We start from the raw sequence: 18,273 nt of genomic DNA, 5'->3' as shown, positions 1-18,273 counted from the left end.
GCCGGGAGTGGGCGGGGCCTCGCTGGCGGCGGGAGCGGCGGGCCGGGGCTCCCGCGACGCGCGCCATGGCCCAGGCCGAGCCGGGGGCGCTGCCGCTGCTGGCGGAAGTGGCGGGCTGGGGCCCGGAGCGGTGTCGCCGGCAGCTGCCGGCCGCCCTGCCGCGCTTGCTCATATCCTTCTCCCCGCCTCTGGGGCCGGGCCGGGGCGGGCAGGCCACAGCCGGGGCGGCGGCACGGGGGGCGCGCCCGCCGCCTCCACCTCGTGGCGGGCTCGGCGCCCGGGCTGCGTGGCCCCACGCGTGGCCCCGCGGGGTCCCATGCGGGCCTCGGGCCCTGGCCGGGAGCCGGGCTGCCCTGCGGCTGTTGCGCGGCGGGGGCACAGCCGGCTCCCGAGGGGGCGCTTCCCCGTGGCCTTCCTGGCCTTCCGGCTCTGTGATTGCACCAGCTCTTGCAGAGCGGAAGTGGGTGATATTCTCGAACACTTTCGAGGAAGCCTGTATTTGCAGCACGTGCTTGTTGTTTTCCTTAATATTTGTACTCGGTGTACCAGGTCACTGAAAATTGGGCGCACCTTATTTGTAAGTAATTCCTGTGCAGACTTAGTTAGACTTGCCACACATGTTTGGTCTTTTATTCGCATATATTCTGCAGGCATTCTGTTGCTCCGCAATAAGTTCAAATAACAGCTTCATACATGATTGATCTTACTTTCCTTTCCATGATGAATGATGGCACGTTTTAGGAATGTGTATGTCAAATACTTCGTTTCACTATCATCTAGCAAAGAATTTTAAGATCTGCAAGTATCTCCATGATCTAGTAGCAGAGGTTAAAACTTGATCAGCTTCCCTTGCACTTAACATAATTTGCCTGTTCATTTAACAAACATGAATTTTTACATAAATGAAGCCTCATTTATTTGATGAATATACTGATTTATTATATGAAGTTAATATTCAGAGATTTTCTTTAGTCTGTACAATCTTTATAGTTATTTATCTATTATGTTATATCCTGCAGCCAGTCAAGAAGGATACAAGCTGATGTTTTGTGTTCAGGGGGAAAGAAAGCAGGTCAATGAGAAGGAAACTGGTGATAGAAACAGGAGTAGAAAGCTCTGCTTTTCTTCCTCTCCTTATGACCTGCCCTAACAAAGTTCAAAGAGGTTTGCAAAAGTCCGTAGTGTCGGGGCAGAAAGGGGACCATCAGCCATAACCAGGCTATGCATACAAGTGATGCCAGAGAGCAAACGCCAGCCAATGGGAAAGGGGGGAAAGCAGGAATCATAGATGCCACGATGGACTCTGTGGTGTGTACCAGGGCTAGCTGGAGGAATGAGGGGGAAAGAGTGGGAAGACACCCATGGTGAGCCCAGGTCTTTGTTGGACACACCATGGGGTCAAGGAGCTAGCACTCTGCTGTGGCTTCATCACTGGGTGGCCAAGCATGATGTGAACTTGCCCAATAAGTTTAGAATTACAGTCTTTCAAGCTAGTATCCTGTGTCATACTTAAAATCTCTGCTTGTAGTAGTTATAGCTTAATTTTTCTTAAAAACTGCAAAACAGCATTCCCATATAGGTTTGATCACTCATTTATGGTTAGAAGTCATTGTTCACCACCGTATCATCCTTGGATTGATTTCAGTAATGGTTCCTAAACTTACTCATTCACAGGTGTCTTAAGGACCATAACAGAGAGATTTCTACCTCACCTTAATATTTCTGAGCTAGAGCAAGCATTTTTCTCTAAAATATTACCAAAGGTATGAAGCTGTATATTACACTCACAAGTGTAAATTAAGACTATTGGGGGGAAACCTCTGAGCACACAGTGCTCTTGGGATATTTTATTCATTCCTTCGTTTCAATTCTGAACTGCCCCACAGCCAAAGCTCTTTGGGTGGTTTACCCAGTCCGTGAAAACGGGTGATTAAAAAAGAGTTTTAAATGGCTAAAAACAGATAACAGAAACTGACCATGACAAGGAATAACAACAAAGAGGGGCCCTGTGAAACACCTGGTGATCCCCCTCGTTCCCCTGGGTGTCTGAGCAAGTCCTTGAAAGCCTCAGACAAGAGGGCTGCCTTAACGGATGACGGGTTTGGTGGGGAGATTATTCCACGGATGGGGGGCAACCGCCACGGAAGCCTCTCCTTGCTGCCACCCGCCACGCTTTCCTTGGAGTTGGCACTTGGAGGAAGGTCCCAGAAGTCCAGTGTAATGTCTGGGTGGATTGCAGCTGGGAGTGGTGCTCCGAGAAGTCCTGTAGCGCTAAGCCATGTGAGGCCTCACAGCCTAAACCAGCATCTTGAACAGGGTCTGGAGCCCCACAGGCAGCCGGTGCCAGCAGGCCAGAGCTGGCCTTGTCTGTCTTCCCCAGCAGCCACTCGATGGACACTCTCACGCCGGGCACCTGCAGAGTCGGGCTCTTTCACGTGCACGGTATTTCCTGTTGTGGCTCATAGCTAATCACCTTGAATTAAAAGCCTTCCGAGCTGGGAGTGCTCGCCCAGGACCCTAGTTAGGAACAGTGGGAGATGAGTCACACATAATCCCATCCTATGGAAATGTCCTGCGTTTTGGTTGTAGAAAACTTGTGTACTTGCATATTCTCTGTAATGTAGTTTACTTATTTTAATCTCCTTTGTTTCGCCAGACAGTGCAGTTATTTGATCTTTTAACATATGAAATATCCAGCCAGGCCAAGCAATTAACAAAGCAGAATGTGGAGCTACATGAGACGTTAAGGAACCATCTGCAGGTGAATCTAGTGAAATTTGCTCTGACAAACTGAGTGTTGGTGATTACGTATTTTTCCACAGAGGTGTCAGTGTTTTGGGAGGATTTATACCAGCATATAAAGGTGTGGCTATTTCTGTGTAGAGAGATTCTGTCTAAATATATCCAGAGGAGTAGCTGTGCTAGTCTGTTGCAAGAAACCAGAAGCAAATTCTGTGCCAGCTTAGACTTAAAGACTAGTGCTGCTGGGAGCACAAGACTCTGTGTTGGATCTGTGTTGGGTTAGAAGCAGCATGAGTCGAACAGCTGATCTGCATAACTGACCACGCTGCATTCATTGTTCATTGTGGGGAATGTGCATATACTTCATCCATGAAGAGGGAATTGTGCATGTTCTCCGGCCATTGTCTCCAATAGACTTCGGGGCACGTGTGATTGCTAAAGCTGTTTGTAAATTCACTGGTCATTGGGCGCACACTTCAGCAGACTTTGGGCAGTGTGCATATCTCAGCTGTGGTGAATAACCACAGTATCTGGTTATTTACAGCCGCCATTGATTATGCCCAATGTGTCTGTAACTTTAGAAACAAAGTCATTATTTGCCTGAGAGCAACAGTTTGTTTTTTCCTGGAAACTTAGCACAGGCTGGTGCTGCACTGAGGCACCTGCTTCTGCTAAGGACGTGCCGTGAGCTTGACCGGCACCTGCATCCACCCATTCGTACCCACACAGGGCACTCGGGGGGGGGGGGCACGTGCGTTACATGGACTGTCTTGGTGCAGCCAGCACTGCTCTGTCGACGAGGGGCGTGATCGCTCCCTGCTGTTTGTTGAGCTAAATTTCCCCACTTCATCACAACATTCTGGAAACACCTTATCTGCTGTTCTGTGCAGGATGTGGTAGAGCGCATGTGACGGCCTTTGTGTGATGTCTCACTCAGAGCAGCATTTGAAAAGTCGAATAAAAACCTCACAGTCCTTTCAACTAATTGGCTGAAAGTATTGTGCAAATAGGCCTGCAAACTTTCCTTCCCCCCTCCCCTCCCCCAAAGTCAGAAAGCAATTTAGCAGAAGGATATGTTTCTTTTAGAGTTATTTATTTATTTATTTATTTTATTTTATTTAAACCATTTCTATGCCACCCCAGTCGCAAAAAGCCTCGGGGTGGCTTACAACAGAAATAAACAACTATATAATTAGCCTTAAAATCCAGAAACATCTCGGTACGTCCATAAAAACCCAATAAATACAATCAATAAATTAACAATTAAAATATCGTTTAAATAAAAAGGTCTTGGCCTGGCGCCAAAAAGCGAATAACGACGGCACCAGGCGGACCTCTCTGGGGAGCGCATTCCACAGATGGGTCGCCACCGCAGAGAAGGCCCTCCCCCAGGTACTCACCCTCCTAATATCTTTCACGATATTAGGAGGGTGCTGCCGATCTCAAGGGGTGGGAGGGCATAGACGGACAGATTTCTGTTAAGGTTTCGGATTTGGGCTGGATTGCGGTTTCTGTGCGCTCCACTGGTACTTTCATTGCCAATGGCTTCTCCATTGCAGGCGCTGGTGCATGTGCTGGAGGCCTTGACCGGGTGCGTGCGCCATATTTGTGCTGCGCAGGAGACGGTGCCCTTGGAGCATGTCCACAGCCTTCCCTCCTCGGTTCTCCATGTAATCAAGAGCGCATTTATGCATTGCAAGGTTGGTGGACTTGGCCACACAGTAAGCGTTTAAGAATCGTGATCTTATAACTGCGAAGCTGTTGTAGACTCTTTGTTTAAAAATTAGCCACCAAAATACTGCAGTTGCATGTGGTTTCTATGCTGAGCCACTTTGCAAAAAAGCCACGGCGGCTTGGCTGTTAGCTCGGAGGTGCTTCATTCATCCCCTCCTTGTTTGACCCTCCAGCTGATAACCCAAGGTCCTTTCACAGCAGACACTGAAAATCTCTCTCCCTCTCTCTCCCTACCCTACCCTGTCCTCGTCCTGTTTCATTGGTGGGTTTTGTGCTTAGCAACTGCAGATACTATGAATGAAGAAATAACCTGAGTTATGAATCAGTTTGAGATACTCTCTGTTTTCTGAACCTATATCCGGTACTGATCGGTGTAATGTGTACTTGCTGTCCCTGATTTTCTGTTTTTGCTACAGAACAGTGAATCCTTGTACAACGATTGTCTTCACTTGTTTTCTGATTTACTCCAAACCCTGTTTAAGGAGGGCTATGCTCTGCAGAAGCAGCTTATGGAATTGCTTGAGATGGTATCTGTGGACTCTTGCACTGCTGAAGACAGTGCAGCTGTTATGGTATCAGGTGTGTATATCAGGTGACTCTGAGCCAGTCGCAGCCTCTCAGCCCAGCCTCCCTCTCTGGGTTGCTGCTGTGGGGATGAGATGGAGAGCAAGAGGAGAACAACGTAAGCCACTCTGAATTCTTTAAAAAAGAGGGAAAAGGTGGGATATAAATAAAAAGATGCATCTCGAAACAGGCCACTCCTTACTGATACCAGGCACCCATTCTTTGGGTTTACTTCTGCAAGTGCAGTCGCCTTGCATTTAACTTTTGTACTCGTCTCTTTCCTAGTGATCCACAGTGTGCTGGAGATTTGCTCTGCTATTTCCAGAATAGACCATGCCCTTCATGCAAATACATGGAAGTTCATAATCAGGTACGTTTTCCTACTATTAATGTTACTGATTGTATTTTCAAAAGTTCTCAGCAGGTAGAGCGTATAGCCACTCGTTTATTAACAAGCAGTCTGACCGACTTTTGAGCTCGGATGAAGCTGTTGAATTTGAAGTAGAATAGTTCTCCAAGTGTAAAGCTCTCTGACTGAGAACCTGGACCATGCTTGAGTTTGTGGAGCAGCAGGTGTGCTCTTGATGCTAAAGCAGGTGGGGCCAGCAGCACAGATTTTATTTATTTATTTATTAAAACATTTCTATGCCGCCCCATTCGCCGAAGCCTCGGAGCGGCTCACAACATAAAATTAAAATATAATACCTACAACAAATTAACAATATAAAATAAGTCGCCCTGGCCAGATAAAATAAGCAAATAATATTAACAATTAAAATGACATTTAAATAAAAAGGTCTTCGCCTGGTGCCGAAAAACAAATAATGATTTGCTGGGTGTCCTCACCCTCCGTATATGCTGCCGCTCAGGAACCAGCCAGCCATGCCGTCCTCCAGGATTCCTGGTTTCTTCCTCCCTCCCACCTCCGTTTTCTGTTTTGCTCTTGCCACACATACTCAGCATTCAATGTCTTCTGACCGTGTGATCAGCCCTCCTTTGAGAGTCGGAGTAATTGCCTCCTTAGGCTCTTAGAAATATATTTTTCACTTCTTAGGGTTCCCAGGAGCGTGCCGAAGGTTTCAGCTTGTTTCTTGGTAGCGCAGTTTTGGCTCCATTCCTTTTGGCGCTCACCACCTGCATGCAGGATTGGAGGAGGTGATGGGGAGGTGGGGGTGCTAGTAATCTGTTGGTTATCGATGACCTGGCAAATACTTGTCTTTGTTAGGCAAAGTCTCAAGCACAAGTCCCTGATAAAGAACAGCTTGAAACATTCTGATATCTTCAGCAGCCTCTGTGAGGACATCCTGTTTTATTTCCAGTCTTGTTTGCAGTTGGCCGAGCAGATGAAACGGTCTGGTACACAGGTGAGCAGAACAGGCGCTTCTTGGACAGGCCAGAAACATACTCTTTGTGCTTTGGGGCCGCAGGCTTGAATCCTGGGAATTGTAGCTTTCCTTTTCCCTTTTTAAAAAGTGTATACCAAGGAGGGCAAAATCCTCTTCAGGTTTCTAACTCAGGACCTGCAAAAGTTGCCCCATAACAACTCGGACAAGCATCATGTTGACTTTCACTTAATGGGAGCAAACGTTGATGTTGTTCTGTAAAGTACTGGCGTAGCCAAAGTTTGTTGGGTAGTATATAGCTTATTAAGGCATGCTAGGAATTTAGGCTTTTGGTCTAAATTTCTACAGGGGTGTGCCTTAAATGTTACCTGTCTTGAGCTTTTAGAATTCCTGAGCACATGTTTTGCTCAGGAATTATATACAGCCAACTAAAAAAGGCAGCTGCGCCATAACTTTCATATATCAGGCTTTCCCCATTTCCTATTTTTACGATCATGTTGCACTTCCATTATCACACAGAAATTTTAAAACAGTGTTTAATGCTGTCCATTTGAGCTCTGTTACTTCTTCCCTCTCGGACAGGAGAACACTGATTACAAGTTGTTTCAGAGGACAATCAAATTGTGCAGATTCTTTGCCAATTCCCTGGCACACTACACTAAGGTAAATTACATACTATTCACCAAGGGGAAAGAATAATTTGATCTATACATTTTTTGTGTATTGCAGAATTTGAGCAAAACAAAAGATGAAGGGGAAAATGTGTCTTTGTAAATTTGAATGCATCAGTTTTTGTGCATGCAAATGAAGTGTATGTGTGTGCATATGAAAATGCAGCTTTCTAAGAATTACACATAAACTGCAAAAAGCAGACCAAGGTCCATATCACTGCTGTTCAAAAGTGGTGCGTGTGCATGCACAGATATGCATCTCACCCGTTCAAATGTAGAAGCTCCGTTATGCTGCCATCCTTTGCATTATAGTAGGTGAGTGTTTATTCCTGCACTATTGTGATATCTGTCTTTTAGTTTGTCAAATGTTGTGGAGAATCCAGTTTTGCCAACCATACCTTAAATTCCAGGAATGAGGTAGATAAGCTAAAAGGAGAGCTATGTAAGTAAAGGGTGTTCCAATACAAGATTTATCCATATAATGATCTCCCAAAAAGAGGCAGCTATTGGGTATTTCCAAAACATATGATTAAAAGAAGCATTAACTGTATTATACCTCCAGTAATTAGCTGATTTGGACAAAACCTTATAGAGAGACACTGTAGTCTCTAATAGACACAAAACAGAGTTTCTGATCAATAAGGCACAGCCTGTGCTCCATACAGGTGCTCGAATCACAATGCATTGATTAGACAAAATGTGATGATCCAGTTCCTTATTCTATTCCTGCTTAAGTCCCTGCGCATCCCCTCACCAAAATTTATGGATTTTGAAAATTTCAGCTTTTGAAAATATTTGCTAGGTATAGAAGAATTCCATGTAGTCTTGTCCTGTTTGGCTGTCCGTGTGCCCATGTGTTGAAGAAGAAGCTAGCATTTGTAGGGATGTATGCAATTTCCATTTGGGGAGGCGAAACCGTGGATTTTTGTTTCCATTCTCTCCCCTGGTCCCACACACACCCACATACACACACTCTGACATGGACTCAAGTTTACTGCATGTTTTCTTTCCAGTTTGTCTCTGTTTAGCATTCTGTAGGTGAAGCTGTTTGTCACTTGTAGCAATGAAGTAGTGTTTGTATAGAAATATTAAAGCAAATATAATTTTAAAAGTGAATTGCAGTGGTTATGGTAATAAAGGGGAGAAAGCTGATTCCATGGGAATGCTGGAAACCTGTTTGGGGCAGACACCCTGTGGCTCACTGTGACTCTGTCCAAGGCTCCAGCATATGAAAGGCAGGAGGGTTTTCGTTTGTAAAATTAATGGATTTCAAATTAAAATAGTGTATGACATAATTGGCTTTGCAGGAGTTCACGCCTTTCCTGGCAGATTCCTGCCCTCAGCTTCATCGGACGTACCTTGAAATATACAGGCAAGTGAAATGGAACGGGCTACTATTTGGTAGGTGACAAGAGGGGTCTGAATGCCATAAATACCAAAGGAGTGTGTACGCATCATGTTCATACTGACCGATCAGGTGCTGGATGATGGCTAATCGGAGAATCAACATCCCATCAGCGATTTCCTTACCAGAGTTTGGAAGTAAGCTTGCAAGCTGCTCTCCTGGCATGGTGACTTGCAAACTGGGTTGCAGCCAAAGGGAGTCGGAGCCGGCATCTCGACTGGCATGCCTGGAACTGCCCTGCCCGCTATCAGAGAGGACACAGGCGCACAGCGCTGCCACTGTCTGTGTGACAGCCTCAGATAATAGGGGAGGGGTGTCCCTTCAGATGCCAGGGTCTTGTCCTCTGCTCTCCATGGGATTTGCGGTTCCTCTTGCCACTGTGGCGTCTCCACAAACCTTTTCACAGTTTGGCGTGAAGCAGTGGCAAGACCTTGGCTGAAGAAGGCCTCCTTGGAACCCACCCTTCTGCCTGGGGCTCGAGATGGTCGTGGCAGCCCGGCTCCTGGCTCCCTTGGATGAAAGGGACTGTTCAGACCCTTCCCAGCCTTGGCTAAGCCTTGCCATGGCAGAGGAAGAGGAAGAGGATTTACCTCTGAAAGTGAGCAGAAAGAGAATTTCCCTGCTGGTGTTGGTGAACCTCACTGGGGCTTTCAGCACGTTTGGTCTGGCCTTTTTCTGGGGCACCTGCCCAAGATGGCGCTTGGGGAGCTACTTTCTGTTGGCTGTAGGTAATACTGGGAACTGCTGCTGACCTGTGGAGTCTCTCAAAGCCCAGTCTTGTCCCCGTACAGGGAAAGCATGTGGTGGATCTGCTCTGTCTCTGCCATCATTCACCTCGCATCAGAAAGGGTGGGACCGGAGCAGGGCCGCAGAAGCTGTTCTTAGATACTCAGGAAGCTTCATGAGGCATGGCTGGTCCTTCAGATAACCTGGCCACAAGCCAGTTAGGGCTCTGGGGGCCAAAGCCAGAGGTTTTGGTTGTGGCTAAAAAAGACCCCAAAGAACTGTGGATCTTGCACAGTTTTATCCACACAGCCAGCGTAAAATAATGACGTTATTTTGCATTGATCGTAGTTTCTGAAGGGTCCCCTCGAAGGCTGCCCCAAATACCATGCTAAGTAATTTTTCAAGTGCCACTACAGAGACCCGTCTGGCCAGGTTATCCTGGAGCAGGAAATGCTGCTGTTGGAGCCTGCAGTGGCAACACCCGGGGAAGGGGCACAGTGCCCTGCACTGCATGATTTTTAATCTCTGGAATTCATGCTTGGTTCAGAATGCAGCCAGTAACGAGATGCCCTGTATTCTCTCTCGGCAGCAAGCTTCCTCCAAGCCTTCATGCGCCGGTGATTTCCGAAGCTCACCAGGATGAAATAGCGAAGGGGTTCCTGGTGGTGCTGGATTCCCTCCTCCCAAAACTGCTCTCTTCTCGGCCTTTCCTGGAAGTGGTACTAAGCACAACTCTAGGTAGGCCAAAACGGGTTGATGAGGCTGCATTGCCTGTCCAGAGTGGGATCCTGGGTGCCCGGGGCTCTCGGGAGCCGGTCGTCTCTTCCAGCCACAGGCTGTCTTCTGGGATGCCGCGGCAGTCCAGTCGTAGGCACTTTTCAAAATAGGCATCAGTATAATCAGACTGATAAACTCAGCTCGCCTGTTTGGATGAACACCTGTTTCTTTGCTATTTTTAAAGTGTGATTCCTTTCATAGCTCTGAACTATTTTTCCTCTCTAATTGTTAAGACTGATCAGTTGTCTTCTGCAGCGAATTTCATATTTCATTGAAAATGCAGATATTGCCTGTTCTGACGTATTGGCCTGGTTTGCCTGCGGTGCCAACTTGTGGACCGTTGAACCCATGACCTTGCAGGGCTTCGCATGAGTGTGTTGCCTCGGGTGTGCTTCCCACTTCTGCTTTCAGGCAACAACCTGTGATCACCCATTTGCAGGTTGTTAGCATGATGTCCAAACCTGAACAATTGTGGTTGTTTGGGGGTTAAACAACCCAGCTTTTAACCCAGCATCAGCTGCTAGAGTAACTCTGCACTGTTCAAACCCTAAACAGCCCTAAACTAATCTCTTGTTTTCATGGATTGTTGCAAACTGTCCAGAGAGCTTCAGTGATGGAACAGTATGGAAATGGCACGAACCCACAAAGAATAATGCACATAGTGTTTGTTGACTTGGGGTTTCTGATCACAAATATGTGTACAAAACCCACACCTGGTAGATGTGCCATGGATCTTTAGGATCTCTTAGCTCTTGAGTTTTAACTGTTTAGCCTGGCAGGACACGACTTGAGCGCCTCATAAAAATGAAAACTTGCTGAGCAAGTGTAACACTTTTTCAAAAACGCGATTGCAGATCTCGCCCCCGAGCTCCACCTCCCGCAGTGCCGTCTTCTGCTTTCTGTCATGGACTTGCTGCCATCCCAGCCCCAGGACGTGCAGGCCCTGTGGAATGCGGGAAGTCGGCTCCCGCAGGCGTTTCCCAGGTACTTCCTAGCTGCTGAAGGCGGGGACTTGCTTGACTCAGCCTGCCCTGTGCTGGCAAGCCCTTGGGATACCTTGACTAGGCCTTATCAAGGAAAGGTACAGCGATCCATTGAGGGAAGGGCATTGAGTGACTCAGCGGAGGTCAAAGGGAGTAACTAAATTTAGACAACATTCCTTCAGCATTGTCTGTTCTGCCAAGTTTCCAGTAAATGTTTGTTGGCTTTAAGCTGTTGATTTTATTTAATAGATGAGTAGAAAATAGTTTTTTCTGCTGATAAATTTTTACAGCATTTGTTTTGGAAAATTAGTAATTACTGGCGTATTCCCTACCAGGCACTGTTGAGTGCTGCAGAGCCTTGGCTCCTTTTGGCGCTGCGTGGCTGACAGACGGGCCCTGCTCACTCAGCAGCAAGGAACTAAGGCTGCCGCGCTTCATTTCCCCACAGGTGGCCGTTGCTCGCAGCCCTGTTCCTCAGCCTGCGGCACTGCTGTGGGGAACTCGTCCTTCCCTTTTTGCCGGGAGCAGAGCAAGCCGATGGCCCGGTCACCTTTTACCACTACACCTGTGTCCACTTGTGTGCCTTCATCACCTCACTCCCTGAGTCGCACTTCCATCTCCTGGTAAGACGGAGGTTTGCAAGTCGGGAGTAAGAGCTGACACGGAACAGCTGGTGGTGTTTGCAAGCTTTTAAACCAAACTGTCTGTGCGTGAGATACAGCCAGATTGTGCCTTACTAATGTATAGGAGGGAAATTTCGGTATTGATAAATAGCATAGACCACTAAAGAGCTGCAGCGCCAGTCCGTTTTCATTGGATTGTCGACAACGGTTTGGCTTTCCCAGGAAAGGGAAGTCCAGGCAGACCGTTTTGCACTTAAGGGGCTTCCTTACTCTTGGGGTTAAATACCCAGTGCGGCATAACTTGGAGGGGCTCTGAATGGAGTCAGGTGATCTTGCCCAGTTTTCCAGGCTGTATGGACTGGGTGAGCGCTCCTCACTGCCCAGATGGGATGCTTGGATGGATCTTGTGAGCCGAAGACCGAAGTGAACGGCTGCCGGTCAGCACGGCCGAGGACTGGTCCCTTCTGCCAAGCACCTGCCGGCGCCACTCCGATCGGTGTCCCACGCAAAAGCCTGGCTCGAGCCGAGCTGCGCCGAACCTTCCTGCCCCCGGGCATTTCACAGTGCCCTTGAAGCAGTGCTGCCCAGTGGCCGGCGGCTTGCTGCGCGTGGCCAGCCCTCTCGCCACCAGTTTCCGGGAGAGGGGTGTGGCTTCCGTGGGCAGCCGGCCTCCGGAATGCCGCTCCTTTGCCTCGCGGAGCTGAAAGTCTGTCTCTGCTCTCCAGCGATCGAAGGGAAGTTTTGTGTTCCTAAGCCACGCTTGGCTGGTGTGTGACTTGCTGCTTCCCCTCAGGAGCACTCCCTGCTGGAGATGGTGCTTGGTCCGAATGCGATGACGGCCCTCTTGGCCATGGATACCTGGTGCTTCCTCGCCCGGTAAGACGACGCTGTGCAGGAGGGTGGACAGCCATAGGCGGGGCTGAGCTGCCGCTCCCTCGGCAAGTGCCTCTGTCTGAGTGCTTCTTCATTACTTTTGGAAACCAGCCTTTCTTCATGAAGGGCTGAGCCCTTCTTCACGAAGGGCATGCCGTCGTTCCAGCTTCTCCCTTTTGATAAACGTGTTAGCTGAGAGATGGCAGCTGTGAACTAATGGGCGTCAAGACTGAACAGGGACTTGAACCCGGGTCTTCCCAGTTCAAGAATAACACCCGCTGGCCGAGTTGGAGGGGGCTTGCTTGCTGAGCAGCTCTTCTTGTCATCTCCCAGGTACGGAACAGCAGACCTGTGCGCTCATCATGCATTTATAGTGGCATCTTTGGTAAGCGCAGCATGCTCCTGCTTGTGACCAGATACGCGCTGGGGCAGAGCAGAATAGACCTGGCCTGTTGTCGTGGCTAGTCGCGAAGTCGCGACCCCGTGGACAACACTCCTCCAGGCCTTCTGTCCTCCACCATCCCCGGAGTCCACCCAAGCTCCTGCCGACTGCCTCAGTGACTCCCTCCAGCCACCTCATTCAGCACCACGTAAAGCCTGGGCACCCCCACATTTAGCCCTAAGGAGTGGAAACCTTGGGAAAAGTTCTTGTGTGAAAATGGGAAACGCTAGTCTTTGTCTCGGTTCCTTGACGTGCTTTCACGTTAAGTGCAAGTGACATGTGCTGTAATTAAAGAGGAGGAATGGACCGAATGCCATGAAGCGCGCAGCTGGCAAAAGAGGCTCTGCTGGGTGCGGGCTCCCGCAGGGGCACGCGCACCCTGGGGCTGCGGCGCCCGCCTGGCTGACCTGCCCGCTCTTTCTCGAGGGGAACCCTGGTCCCAGCGGGGGAGCGGCAGCAGACGCCGCCTCCTGGATGGAAGTCGCTGGACTGTTCTGTGAAACAGTTGCATTTGATTGCCAGGGACGGTTCTCTTTCTGTCGGCTCATGTGTTTAAGCCATCTGCATGAGTTCAGTAAGCTGCTCCTCGCCTTCTCATGGCACCCCAGTGCAGGATTTTGCGGGGTCCTCTGCTTGGGGAGGTGGCCTGTGGCACGCGGCGCCTGGGAGTGGTCTGTGTGAGAGGGGGCGACTGGCCCAGACAGTGCTCGGGTGCGTGCACGCCTCCGTCGGTGCACTGGGAAAGGGATCGTGTCAAGGTTGGGACTGTGAGCTCGGGCTTGCTGCCAGGGGGGCATCGCCAGTGTAGCCGGCTAATGGCTTCTTGTCCCGGTCCAGCTGAAAGCTTGTCCTGCCGAGCACCACCAAGTCTCTGTCCTGGGTGTCCTGCTGAGGCGGCTGCTCTTCCTGATGGCTGCAGAGCATCAGGCAAGTCTTGCTCTTGCACCCCCCCCCCCCCCCCGCACATGCCCAGCTCGGTTTGAATGGCCGAGGGCGTTCTGGCCGGGGAGGATGAGTGTGGACGTGTGAGACGAGGCAGCAAGAGCGCCCCTGTTGCTGTTGGCTGTTTTGGGCTGGTCCAGTGCCGGTGCTCCACTGGTATCCGTGTTTTTGAGATTTTCACAGAATCCTCTCGTGTCCCCTCTCCCATTGTCACCTCCTTTGCAGGCGGCATTTACCCAAAACTTCTCCCCCAAAGACGCTGAGAATCTGCCGCTGTGGCAGCATCTTTCTCTCTTGGCGCTGGTACCCGTGCTGAGACAGCAAGTCGCTCACGAGCTCTTTGCGGCTGGACTTGGGCAGTGTCAGGAGTGGCTGAGCAGTGAAAGGTTGACGGAAGAACTTCCCCGAGTGGTAAGTGAAGACTTGAATGACTGGACTTCCCTCGCAAAGTAAAAACTCTTTACTTGTAAAGAGTCTCCTTTCCTCCTTGGCTCTCGTGCTCTTCTGTTCGGAAATCCCTGCAAGAGCTCAGCTTTCTGGATTTTTGTTCTATCGAGATGAGATGTCCTGTACTCCTTGTTGAAGTGCTGACTGGTTTCACAGAGACCGGGCGCTTGCCTTGTGGCTTTCCGTGGCATTGCTAGGAGCAGCAGAGTGTGAGGGCCTGAGAGTCAGAACTGCTTTAAGGAGGAAGCGGGCCCCCCTGACCTCTCTCCCTCGCTCCTGATGGGGGCTCAAGTACTCATGAGACCAGTTCTGGCAACGGTTTGCGATTCGGTTAGTCCTTCCAGGGATCAAAAGGTGCGACCGGAAGGAAGCGTAGTTGATTTGCTTTCATTGTTCCAGCGGAAAAACTTACCTGGTTTCTGCATATTTGCCTGGCCTTTGGGGCACCCAACTCGCAGAACCTGGCCTGTTCAGACGCACGCCTTGGCCGGGTCTGTGCGCTCGCGCGCAGCGTAGCCGGTGTCCCTAACCCCTCACAATGTCCCCTGTGCTGCCAGAACGCTGCCCTCGCGGCCTTGCTGTCGGCGTGCCAGACCGCTGGAGAGGCGCTGGAGGAGGGACAGCGAGCCACACTGGTCGACACCCTTCGCCAGCTCCTGGGAGCCTTGCCGCCTGCTCAGGTGAGGGCGCCCTCTCTTCCCCTCCGTGCTGTTCTCTCATCTTGCCCTCCGTTCCCCACAAGAGGCAGGATATATCTGGGGGGGGGGGTGTGTCTGGGGGCGTCTGTCTTTACTTGTGGGAGGCGGGGAGAGGAGGAGTGGTAGCTCTTGCGGGTGTCTTTGGCTGCGGTGGCCGGAGCAAGCCACCACCTGAGCGGCAGAATTTACTCTCTCAGACGGGGCCCCCAGCCTCTCGGGGCTCTTGGGAGCACCTGGGATTTTAAAATGCTGTGCTGGCTCTGTGGGGGAGAGCAGCCCCCCCCACTCTTGTGTGTGTCTGCGTGCGCGCACACGCAGACACGCACATTGCGCACTTGCTGGTTTTGGCACACGCTGCCTTCTCTCTCTCTCGTCTTTCCCCCTCTGGCCGCTCGCCTTTCTTATTCTCCCCTTGCGCAAGTGAGTGGGGGGCCGCGGGGGGGAGAAGCGCGACGGTGGGGGCGGGAGGGCTGCTGCCGTCACAGTCGCCCTCGGCTAACCATCGCGTGCGAACCAGTCGGTGCCGAGCCTCATGGACCCGCACAGGCATGGGGGAGCCTCTCCCGGCAAGTGGAGCTGGCTCGGATTTGGCGATTAGGGTGATCCAAGGCCAGCCCTGATGTCGGCAGTTCCGGGAGCTGCTTTGCTGAGTTAAGCAGGAGCGTGGCTGCTGCGAGGCCCTAGCAGGCGCTCTTTGTCCGGTGCAGGTCTCCAGCTTGCCCTGCCTGCAGCAGGCCTTTTGTGGGACGCTCTGCCTTCTGCAGCTCTTCATCCAGATGTTAGAGCCACAGCTGCTGATTCAGGTAAGCAGCTGCGTGATGCGCGTGAAGCAGGTCACTCCTCAAGCCAGTTTCTGCTGCATATGGCAGAAGCGTTGCCCCGTCATGCTGCTGTCACGGAGGGAGCCTTCACCCTACTGGATGAGAGTGTTGTTTGCGTTCATAATTTCTGTTCTCTCGCTCCCTTATAATCTCTGGTCCTCAATATGCAGCGTCAGAATTCGAGTTTCTGTACTTCATAAGATTGCTGGGTAGTGACCTTGTAGCTGCAGTTTGCACCTTCTGCCACATGAACCTGGGATGGCCGGAGGGAGGAATCCTTTTGCCTTGGGAAAAGGCTTTTTCCTACAGAATTTCCTGCTTGCACAAAGGAATTGTTTCGCAGGAGCAGTGTGCACCTTCTCTTGAATCCTGGTCTCTTAATGGACCATCCTGCACATGCTCAGTGGAACAAACTGCTTTAGTGATGCGTGTTGACTGAGGCTTCGGGGATCCACGTTGAGTCCCCACTCGGCCACGAGGCACGCTGGGCGACTGGGCCAGGTGCTCCCTCTCAGCCTCACCTCCCTCACCGGGCTGTCATGCCGAGGAGGACTTTGCTCGCTGCCTTGGGTTCCTTGCAAGAGGAGTATATCTAACTGCCGGGTGTAGACGCAGTGCAGGAATGGTCATGATGTTCAGTCTGTTCATTTTTACTTCCCGTAGATCCTCGCACTGCAAGTGTCGCTGCTCCAGCTGAATCCCCCAGACCACCTTCTCATGGCCACCCTAGACTTTCTCTCTTCAATGGGGAAAGCCATCATTCCACCAAATTTCCAGGTAAATGCCCTGGATCATTGTTTCCTCCCATTGGTACCCTTGACCGGTGGATATGAGGAGTCGGGGACTCAAGTAGCGAGATTATTTTTCAGTCGTGGGTGCTCTGGGTTAATCCAGAGTACTTGAACCATGCAAATTCGAGTTCCCAAGACTTCTCAAGTTCCCATGGTAGCCCCGGGACCCCGCAGTATGTCCATTGAGGTCACTCTGTCCCTGGACTTGCCACTGAGGTTATTGTAAGTCAAGTCGTTTCTAGAATTTAGTCTCCTCTCGAACATTGTGGGTTAGCCTAATGTAGGCATTTCAACGGTGTGGCTGCTGCATTGCAGACATGTTTGTTGTTTTATTCTGGACAGCGAGAAACCCAGACTGCTTTTGTTTTTTGTTTGCTCAGGCAGTGCGCGCCACGGACTTCCTGCGGGTGTAATTCAGGGAGCTTTGGCTAGGCTGCCTGTCTAGTTATTATAGGAAACGCATCAATAAGAGAAATGGGGACGCATTGACTCGAAATACAAATGATAATCCAGTAATTCGTTGGTTAGGAACAGGTTCTGCCCAAGCTGTCCTGCTTGTTCTCCTCTTTGTTGGCCAGTGGCAGCTGGCTGATTCAACAGCATGCCGTGGAAGCGTTCACTCAGTTTGCAGAGGTAAGGAAAGTCCCACCCGGTGCTTTTCACTCTTGGAAAACGGAGGCTTAGTCCTGCAAAGTCCACACTTAACTCTCTCATTGGACTGAAAAGGTCGCAAGCTGGCCAAGTTGTTTGCAGGTGGCTCATAAATGCGCAGCCACAGTAGCCCTGGAGCCGGAGAGCAAGATGGACCTTCCCCACAGCAACGCTTTGCAGGAGGCTCGCTGGGGAAGGGACCCGCGGTGGGGACTTGGCGGCAGTGAAAGGACCAGGCCTCGCTCCTGAAGGAGCTGGGCTGCAGGGGCACATCCCTTCCCTCAAGGCCTCGTTTAAGCTGCAGCTGCACCAAGCAGCAGCAGCAAGAGCAGGCATCTTTGCTGCTCCTCCTCACGTTGGCCAAGCTAAAATGTCATGCAGGGACAGGAAGCCGATTTGTGCGGGGCAGATGCCTCCTGCAGACTGGACAAGATCGGGGCGCAGCTCCAGGGGCCTCCCGGTTCAGGGTTCCCCGACAGGATGTGCTGGCTGGGCTGCTTGACTCGGGAAGGCGCAGGAGGCTTCGGCCCCAGCTGAGGCCACTCATGCGCTTTCAAAATAAGGCCCACGTGTGCCGAGTTTGCAGTCATTTCATAGCCATTGTTGGATTTCCCTGGATTCTTGCTCCTGCAGGAGTGACTGCTTAGCCCAGTTGGATTCTGTTTGAACTTCCCTCCCATTTTTCAATCAAGGGAACCAGCCACGAAAACCTGCTTCCCCAGTGTCTGAACAATGAAGAAATAAAAAGCACGGTGGTTCGCTTCCTGTCAAAGGTATTTTTACATTAAATTGATGCTCTGCTGCTGACAACAGCTTTCCTTTTTGAAATTAATGTCTTCCAAATAAGCATGCATGCTCTCTCTTTGCTATAATCAAGACATACGGGATGTTGGAGCCATTAATGAAAGAGTTCTGCTCAGAGAGATGCTCCCACTGATGGATTTCCGTCTAAAATGCATGGCAGCCAATTCAGCAGGTCCCCGAAACTTTTGCATGCCCATTTTTAGGGGACTGCAAGGATGCTGTGGGGAGGAGCGGAG

General features: G+C 50.5%; 1 protein-coding gene across 1 annotated transcript in view; it reads left to right on the top strand.

Moving 5' to 3' along the window:
* Positions 1-65: 65 nt before the first annotated feature.
* The window catches only part of CUNH1orf112 (chromosome unknown C1orf112 homolog), a 21,342-nt gene continuing 3,134 nt past the window's right edge, over positions 66-18,273 (top strand). The window contains exons 1-22 of the mRNA XM_044439383.1: positions 66-170; positions 538-577; positions 1,675-1,763; positions 2,657-2,761; positions 4,302-4,442; positions 4,893-5,055; positions 5,326-5,410; positions 6,266-6,404; positions 6,966-7,046; positions 8,362-8,426; positions 9,775-9,923; positions 10,817-10,946; positions 11,394-11,568; positions 12,362-12,444; positions 12,775-12,826; positions 13,721-13,810; positions 14,051-14,236; positions 14,830-14,952; positions 15,678-15,773; positions 16,455-16,568; positions 17,111-17,215; positions 17,926-18,006. Coding sequence (XP_044295318.1) covers positions 66-170; positions 538-577; positions 1,675-1,763; positions 2,657-2,761; positions 4,302-4,442; positions 4,893-5,055; positions 5,326-5,410; positions 6,266-6,404; positions 6,966-7,046; positions 8,362-8,426; positions 9,775-9,923; positions 10,817-10,946; positions 11,394-11,568; positions 12,362-12,444; positions 12,775-12,826; positions 13,721-13,810; positions 14,051-14,236; positions 14,830-14,952; positions 15,678-15,773; positions 16,455-16,568; positions 17,111-17,215; positions 17,926-18,006 — 2,397 coding nt within the window. The remainder of the gene's footprint in view (positions 171-537; positions 578-1,674; positions 1,764-2,656; positions 2,762-4,301; positions 4,443-4,892; positions 5,056-5,325; positions 5,411-6,265; positions 6,405-6,965; positions 7,047-8,361; positions 8,427-9,774; positions 9,924-10,816; positions 10,947-11,393; positions 11,569-12,361; positions 12,445-12,774; positions 12,827-13,720; positions 13,811-14,050; positions 14,237-14,829; positions 14,953-15,677; positions 15,774-16,454; positions 16,569-17,110; positions 17,216-17,925; positions 18,007-18,273) is intronic.

Source organism: Varanus komodoensis, unplaced genomic scaffold (genome assembly GCF_004798865.1).
Source record: "Varanus komodoensis strain SLA01 unplaced genomic scaffold, ASM479886v1 scaffold34_3, whole genome shotgun sequence".
NCBI lineage: Eukaryota > Metazoa > Chordata > Lepidosauria > Squamata > Varanidae > Varanus > Varanus komodoensis.
Note: the sequence above shows the minus strand (reverse complement) of the source record. Positions and strands in the feature narration are given on the sequence as shown.